Source organism: Nannobrachium achirus, assembly GCF_963921795.1.
Source record: "Nannobrachium achirus genome assembly, chromosome: 10".
Lineage (NCBI taxonomy): Eukaryota > Metazoa > Chordata > Actinopteri > Myctophiformes > Myctophidae > Nannobrachium > Nannobrachium achirus.
This window is the reverse complement of record NC_137819.1, coordinates 41,600,854-41,609,876: the sequence shown is the minus strand read 5'-3', so window position 1 is coordinate 41,609,876 and position 9,023 is coordinate 41,600,854. Positions and strand designations below refer to the sequence as shown.

Genomic DNA, 9,023 nt, shown 5'->3' with positions numbered 1-9,023 from the left:
GGGGAGAGTCAAGAGACATGCGTGGAAAGTCATCGTGATTGCAGTTCTCCTCGCTTTTTTTCCTCTCGCGAAAGTCATGGAGATGTTTTAGCATTTCTAGAGAGCACTTTTCCATGCAAAAATAAGCTCAAAGACAAGCGTGCTCTTCACTGCTCTAAAGTGAAACGCAGAGCTCACCCCTATCCCCGCACGCACGGACCAGTGCTGTGCTTGTTGTTTAAATCTACCATTAGTTTCATTCATCCTCAACACAACGAGGAGGAAACCGTTTCACTGGTTCAGGATTCAAAGACAAAGCTCTTAACATGACTTTAACCAAGAAGGTAAGCACCGAGCAGTCTATTGGTGGTGTTGTGGGCATATATCGGTAGTTTCAACAGGCAATCGCGTTGTTGTTGTAACTTTTATCAAAGAAGCCGCATTTCAGTCAGTCGACCGTGCCCTTCACTACATGTGATTGTGATCTCTATTCATACATTTATTAGAGCTTGGATGATTGGCAAACAAACAGCTGCTACCAGTTGAACATAATTGCATAGTGCCTTTACTTTTCTTTTAGTTTAATTAGTTTAATCCATGGGTTTAATCATATTATGTCCCTTCGTTCAACTGTTCACAACAATGGTGTTGAACTTCAACACCATTGTTGTGAACAAAACATTTAAAGGCGACTAGGCGAGGAGGAATATGGCTTTGGTCTCCCTGGCAGAACCTCTGCAGACTCTGGCTGTGTATCTGACAGCTAGAGGGCAGTTTGTCAGTGGTTCTCAAAAAAAGTTCACATCAAGACCACCAAAATTCACCACAGAAGTAGTTAAAATGTCCTCATTTTGCTGGAGACCCTTGGGACCCCACCCTGAGAACCATCACAGACTTATGTCACAAACAGACACACAGTATTGTTGCTATCGATGAATGAATGAAAGATATACAACTACAAGGCTTTTCAGTGAGTCCTTTAAATAAAAGCATCAATTTAGAATTGAAAGAAAGATTCTGAGGAACCAAGAACCTGGATTCATACAAGGTCCTTTGTGTAGCACTAGCTACCTGACCCACAGATTATATAGTCCACAACACAAGGCCTCTCTATCTGTCAGACCATTATGAGCATTATGTCAAAACATAGACCAAATTCAACAATCTATGTCAGTGGGTCCCAAGCTTTTTAGCTCAAGACCCACAAAATAAATATCTAATGTCTTCCTGGGACCCAAACTAGTGAAAATACTAGCTTGTAGATCGGCTATTAGTCACTACTTTACATTTTTAATTTCTTACATTTTGTGAAAATGTGTGAAAATCTGGTGGATGAATATTTGAAAATTATTTTAAATGCCTTTAAAACGTTTGGAAAAAATAATAAAAATAGCAGTAAAGCTAAAATATATTTTACTGTGATCCATATAAATGGCAAATAGGTGCAGTGTCTTTCTGGGACACACTGATCTATGTTGCCATTCTTCCCCTCAGACTCGGCCCGCTCGCAGACAGGCGCCGCACTTCAAGTCCAAGTTCATCACCACGGAGCTGGCCCGCGTGTTCAGCCAGTCTGACAGCGAGGATGAGGAGTTCCAGGGCTTCAGCGACCAGGAAGACAAGAGCAGAGGCTTCAGCAAGAGGCTGAAAGACATGGTACTACACACACTATATGGCTGCAGACCCCATCTCAAAATATTTTGTTCCACGGACCCAGAGAAAGAAAGATTTGAGCTACAAATGTTTCTTTAAAATGTATATATATTCAAACATTTGCACACGTTTTCATGATTTTTCAAAAATACCTGATCTACAAGCTCATAGCGTGGCACGCGGTGCCGTGCAATGAGCTTCTATATCTGCTATTTTTTGAATAAAACAAATATAAATATAAAAAGAATGCTTAAAGTGGTTAAACTTTACTTTCCACTTTCCAGGTCTAAATGGGTTAACCTAATAATCAGCCAATCGCAATTATTTGAGACAATCTCAATTTGTCATATATGCCGTGTGCAACTTCTTTTGTTTACAAGGCCTAAAAGCCACACAATTAAATAACAATTTAATTGATCACAATTATTTGTATGACAGTTAATTGTCGAGTAAGATGTACTAATGGTGACAGCCCTAGACATTTGTAGTCCAGTGGTAGTGACTAGTGAGCTTTATGTCTGTCTCCAGAAGGTGGAGTCAGAGGAGGACAGTGACGTGGACATAGGCTTCTACTCTGATGGAGAGGAGGACGACGACGACCCCCCGCCCAAGAGGAGCCTGTGTGTGGCCATGAGGTGTGTGTGTGTGTGTTTGTGGGGAGGATTGATTCTAGTCCAGGCACCCAAAACCAAGGTTCAAGATGTTTGCAATAGATAAGGAAGATGGTGTAAGCACATCCACGTGCAAAATGTGGAATATTTTTGAAACATGTTAACAACACAAATCTGGTACAGGGGTCCCTGGCACAAATTATAATTGCAGATGGGGGTCCGTGGGCACACGTTAATTTGGCGGTCCTTGACATGAAAATGTTTGAGAACCACTGGTTCAAACAATGATCAAAAAAATGGGAAGAAAGCCCAGATGAGCAACTACACTTAAAGGGATAGTTCACCCAACTTACTTTCTATCGATTACTCATCCCATGGAGACATGAATTCATGGATATTTTTGTCGCATTCCTCAGACAATAATTTGATGACCAGCAGTGGTTCCCTATGTGTCTAAGAGCCTGCTTTGTTCCCTATGGAGACACAAAGCGTCTCCTCAAATCATTGGCTTTAATGTGACAAAAATGAATAAAAAAATCAATGAATTCATGTCTCCAAAAAAAGAAATAAGCCCCAAAAAACCTGCAACTACCAATATTCACAAATATTGTTACAGACAAAACAAGACAAAACAAGCCCAGAGTTATAATAAACAGACCTGGCGACACTGCTGACCGTGTCCCCACAGGTTCCCCATCAAAAGGCTGTCCACCCCGACCACGCAGGAGGTCCCCCAGAAGAGGGCCAAGAAGGCCGCCGCGGCCCGAGCACCACCTCCTCCTCCCTCCAGGAGATCCAGCAGGAGGCCGCTGAAACAGGAGGAGGAGAAGGACCTGAGGAAGGCGGAGATGCAGCCACGGGTTCTTCTGTCACAGATCCTGAAGAAAGGGGAGAAGGAGCCGCGGGTGCTGCTTTCGCAGATCCTGAAGGAGGAGAAGAGGCAGAAACAGGAGACTCTGTCACAGAAATTGAAGGAAGAGAAGAGGCAGAAACAGGAGACTCTGTCACAGAAACTGAAGGAGGAGAAGAGGCTGAAACAGGAGACTTTGTCACAGAAATTGAAGGAAGAGAAGAGGCAGAAACAGGAGACTCTGTCACAGAAACTGAAGGAGGAGGAGAGGCAGCAACAGGAGGTTCAGTCACAGAGCCTGACGAAGAGGAACAAGAACATCCAGGAGAACAAAGCCATGGTGAGGCGTTTGTGTAATGATCTTTGATTGATTGAATCCTTTTTTATTAGTCAAAGATGTAAACAGCACAGAAGTACAGTAACACTTGGGCTAAAGGGATGGGCTAAAGGGATGACACAAATAAGTCCCGGGGACCTGTTTCCATTGGGGTCCTGTGTATTCAACTCATCAACAGAACATGTCATCAAAAATACACATACCGGTAGTTATATTTACAGAGGAGAAAAAAGATCAAATGGGGCATCAGTGTATGTCTAAAGAGTACAGTGTCTCGCATTCTTTATTGCATGTAAGGGCATTCCACATTTTGGTGGTAAAGTAGTAAAATGCCAAACTCTTTGGCAGCTTCCTCAAATGGTACACGTCGAATACCAGTGTCATCTGATCTGCATGACTTCGGGATGCAGGCTAGTCCATCAAAGACAGTATTCCGGCGCCCTGTTCCTTGACCAAATGGGTGTTTCATATTGGCTTACTTATTAGCAGAGATATTCTGCCTCCAAGGCCAGCATTCCATACTGATCTTGTCACTTCTGCAGATGATGCTGCTATTGGGGCGTGTACTATTTAAGGAAGTTGCCAACTTAGGACCTGTAAGATGAACTGTTGGAGTCTGTTTCTCCTGGTCAATGAGGAGGAGGGCTATGTACATGTAAAAAGGCAGGGTGTGTTTGTTTATGTGGTATGTAATGTATGTATAAGGCCGAATGTAATACAAACAGGAAGGATTGTTAATGTCAGTTGTTTTCTTTGTGTGTAATGTCATATAATCCCATATGGGTGCCAGAATGGTGGTATGAGACAGAATTAAAAAGGTCATTCATTCATAGTTGAAGCTGTAGTTTGACTGTGGTCCTCTGTCTTCCAGCTGGCCAAGCTATTCTCTGAGCTGAGCACCATGGCTGAGCTGACTCCCCTAAACACACCTCAGGTTAGTGTGTATACACACATGTACAAAATATACTTGGTTCAAAAATCCTACATCCGAAAAAGGGTTTATTGCATACAAGGAGGCTACTATTTACTACTTCATCTTTTAAAATATGCATTGTTGGCTTTATCCTTTTTATTGAATAAGAATTTAAAAAATAATACACATCCTTTTTTGTATTTATGATTTGATTCTGGATTCCTACTTTCATTCGAACCCTGGAAAGAACACTTCAGTGCACAGAGTATTTGTACATTTCCCTGGTGTCCTCAGTTTTGTCTTAGCTTGCCAAAAATGACATGCAATGAAAATATTATAGAATAAGCACTGTATCACTACAGAGATCAGTGGGGATTTCTCCATTTGTCTTCCTTTTTCTTCCACAGAAGAAGCCAACTGCAGAGAAAACCACACCGCGGAAGCGGAGGCTTGAGGCGGAGGCAGGGTCTGAGAGGAGGAACCCTTCCCGCAAGGCCCGGCCGCCAGAGAACTTTGGCGTGGAGGAGAGGAGCGTGTCTCCCAGCCGGGGACCCAGGACCGTAGACATCAGGAGACTGGTGGAGGTACAGTAGAGGAGAGACACTGTGGTGAACCATTCTCATGGGCATGTGATACTTTTAATTCTATTATTAGGAATGAATGTATGTATGTTATTAGATGTTCCAGTCTATTTTGTTAATCATGTGATCTTTAGATTCTTTCTTTTTTTTTGTCTGACGGATAAAAAAAAGAAAATCTGATTGTAGCTCTAACAAATAAATAATTGTAAAATAGATGTTTATTATGGTTCCACAGTAGCTCATAATAAATAGCAAAACTTTCACATGGATGCGCATCATGTTTTGAGAATTTCCCTTGATGTCAAATCTCTCATTAACTTAATCATAAAAACCCTTTGCCCAGGTTACTATACAAAGGTGGCAATCTATCACAAAGTGTTAAAACTTCACATTGCAAGCTTGTAGTTGTTTCAGCTGTTTTAGATACTTTTGACAGTGTGTGACAATTTTCATAAATGGTATGTCAGGATCAAAGTGATTACTTATCATCCATTGATTTGTTGCCTGGTCTCCCTGCGTTGGGTCAGGTGGATGAGGAGCGCATGGACGGCGGGGGGCGTAAGAAGAGGAAGAGCTGCGTGAGGAGTCCCCACTCCCGCAGGTACAAGTACGTTATGAAGTCTGTGGACGACATAACCAAAGAGGACCTGGACAACATCGCCTACCGTGCCAAGGACAAGATCTGGGACAAGGAGAATGTGAGGAACCCACTGACCCCGTCCTTCTCTTTAGTCTGGCAGTAGTGTCAATCTGTTTTATCTGTACTGTGCTCATTGGAGGGTTCATTGCCTTCTAGAGGCTTAGCTAGCCTGGCATGGCCAGACTAATCACGTAGACATTAGTCTGGAATCTCTGTATGGAACCTGCATTTCCAAGGGGCGGATAACAAAAAATGCCTCTGGTGATAAAGCCGCACAATATTTGCATACTGGGCTCTTATTGGTCCCTCACAACTTCGGAGGGCGTGAAATCCAATCACAACTGAGCAGTGCCAGGCCAAAGATTACTCTGGTTTCCAGCCTATGGCTTAGCTAGTTAGTATATGGAACATGTGCTTCTTGTGATCGAGTTAGAATCCGACCTCCATCTTGTCTCACATGTCTCTCCTCTCTCTCAACCCATGGTTTCCTGTCTCTCTGCAACTTCAACTATTTATTGTCACTTCACAAGTTTACAGATTTAAAATTGCTTATGTGTAAAGGGTACATGAATTTCGATGTACTATGAATTTTGATGTACTAATCTACACTCTCCTTTTTGAGGAATAAAGCATAACAATGTTGATAAAATATCTTTACTCATTAAAATGAGTAAATCTGCAGTGGTTGTGGTTGTCCTTGCACTGCAAGGACATCTACTGGTTGACAAGTGGTACTGCCTCAAAGACCAAGCTCCCCCCAGGCGACATGGTGTTCTGTCTTAGCTCTGTGGTAGGAAGTTGAATCCCGGGTCAGACATAAATCTCACTGATTGCAGCGTTAACACTGTGTGTGCGTGTGTTGCAGGGCAGCTCATGCCACCAGTGCAGACAGAAGACTCTGGACACCAAGACGGTGTGCCGCAGTGGGTTCTGCAATGCGGGCAAAGGTCAATTCTGCGGGCCGTGTCTGAAGAACCGCTATGGAGAGGACGTGGGCACCGTGCTGCTTGACCCGGTCAGTAGATACACACACACACACACACACACACTATATCTATAAAATACCTTGTGTTAAGAAAAAAAAAGAAAACAACTGACCTCAACTGCAAGTTGATGCAACCGTTAACCCATTTAGACCTGTTACTTTTTAGGTTTTTCCTGGTACTTTCGTCTCATTCCTAAGCCAATAATTTGATGACTGACAGCAGTTCCCCTATAAGTGTCAGAAAACGTAGGAACGTAGGATTTAGGTGTTTTTAGAATCGGTCTCTCAGGTCTAAATTGGTTTAACATACCCCGCCATTTGCAAATACCTTCGTACTTTCATAATATGCCATCTGTCTCCATAGACTTCCATCAGTTCCATGTAATTCATAGTGCACTGATAATGTCATGTCCATGCCTAGATCATGCACCACGTGTGTGCAGATTGCTCACAGCTTTCAAACAAAAAAATCCGAATGGAAATCCGTTCAGGCATTCATGAACTAGCAGCCATTATGTTTTCCTAAAATGTAAACAAAGATGGCTGCCATGTTTGAAAGATGGGGTTGCTATGGGGGTTAAACATGCAATTTCGCGATTGCTATCATGCCGTTTAATAAAGCACGGATGTGTTGGTCATTCATGTTGTGCTGTGTCTCCGTGCTGTGCGTGCAGACGTGGTCGTGTCCCATCTGCCGGAACGTGTGCAACTGCAGCCTGTGTCGCAAGAAGGAGGGCCGCTGTGCCACCGGCATCCTGGTGGGCCTGGCGCGCTTCAACGGCCACGACAACGTCCACGAGTATCTGGAGAGGTATGCACTGTACATGATTACAGTTCAGAATGGGGAGGGCTGACTGTGCTTAACCCATTTAGAACGGGTACACATTATTGTGTATCATTATTTTATGCTTTAACTATTGAAAAATAGCAGATATGCAAGCTCAAGCTGCGAGCTTGTAGATCTGCCATTTTTGAAAAATCTTGAAAATTAGAATTTTGACCCGATTCTATAAGTGTCTTTTGAATCCTTCTAAGGTTTTTTGAAAAACCCTGTGTTTCTACGTCAGCAATCTGGCTATATAGCCATCGTCAAAGAAAAGGTCCTTTTCACTTAAATGGAGCTCAGTTAGTCTGTTCTTGAGAGACTACTATGTTAGTGGTTATCAAACCTTTTCATATGAAGGACCCCCAAAATGATATGTATTTGGCCACAGACCCCCAAAATGATATGTATTTGGCCACGGACCCCCATCTCAAAATATTTAGTTCCAGGGACCCCCCAGAAGCAAAATTGAGTTACAAACGTTCGCTTTGAAAATACATATATTCAAAGATTTGCACACATTTTCACGACTTTTTCAAAAATAGATCTACAATCTCGCAGCTCGGCTGTGAGCTTGTAGATCTGCTATTTTTCAATAGCTAAAGCATTCAATAATTCTAGGACGACTTCACCACTTTTCAACCCATCTTCATATAATTGGTCCTCACTGGTGTTCATGATAAAATAGCACCTTTTTTCGCCCTATGCGGTCTGTGTGTCATAGGAGGGCTGTGGGCAGTTCAGAAACCTGTCTGCCAGTGACATCATCGATGGGGAATCCAGGCTAATAGAAACTGCAGGCTTTCTATTCCTGAAAAGTCGCAATGTTCTAATGTGAGCCATTCTTCTCGTGATAAATCTATTAAAAATAATTTGTGTTAACAAATCTGCCTAACGATTATGCCACTGTCAGATGGGTTTTTGAACTGCCCACAGCTCTCCTAAGAGACACAGAAAATAATTGTGCTATTTTATCTTCCTCATTAGCACCTTTATATAGCACCTTTTATGACATGAAATGCAGCTCAAAGTGCTTTACAGAGCAGAAATGAAGCACAAGTGCTTAACAGAAAAAGAGAGGGCAATGAGTAACAACGGAAAATTATGAATTAAATGCTGCACTGATGTAGGCTATGAATTGTTGTGCAAAAATGGTCCTCAACACTCTCTCCTTCCCTCTCTGGAAAGCAATTTAATGCACTTGCTTATGTGTTGAAAAGCCGTCTTTTTTTTGTTTGGCGGGTTGCGGGACTGGCCGGGTCTTTGACTTGTACACATCTGTGTGGGGCGGGTTGACCCGTGCATCACTAGTTCCCAGTGCTATCATGTTGAACCCACTAATGCCAGTGTTGTTGTTGTTTTTGTCCATTACAGGATACAGAAGGAGCTGTCATAGACAGAGCAGGACGAATGGGACAGAGAAGAGTGTTTGGTTGTATTGGTACCTCCAATACTAGAAGGACACTCTTGTGCATAAAAGACCCATTTTATTCTTGGTTGAGTGCTAGTGTCGCCCCCTGAAAATAGCTGATCTACCAAGCAGATCTACAGAGCTCAACACATTGTGAGCTTATGTCTGCTATTTTCGGCATGCGACCCCAGCACACAACTTACTATAAAATAAGGTCTTACTCTACCTGACTGACTGATG

General features: G+C 42.7%; 1 protein-coding gene across 1 annotated transcript; it reads left to right on the top strand.

Annotated features, from left to right (window-relative positions):
- Window positions 1–305: 305 nt before the first annotated feature.
- cdca7b (cell division cycle associated 7b) lies at window positions 306–8,768 on the top strand (the record flags this gene model as incomplete). Its single annotated transcript, XM_080735491.1, has 10 exons — window positions 306–323; window positions 1,495–1,635; window positions 2,161–2,267; window positions 2,932–3,433; window positions 4,302–4,370; window positions 4,751–4,927; window positions 5,452–5,622; window positions 6,430–6,579; window positions 7,224–7,360; window positions 8,747–8,768. 10 exons carry the CDS (start codon window positions 306–308, stop codon window positions 8,766–8,768), a joined length of 1,494 nt encoding a protein of 497 aa, XP_080591617.1.
- Between the last annotated feature and the right edge of the window lie 255 nt (window positions 8,769–9,023).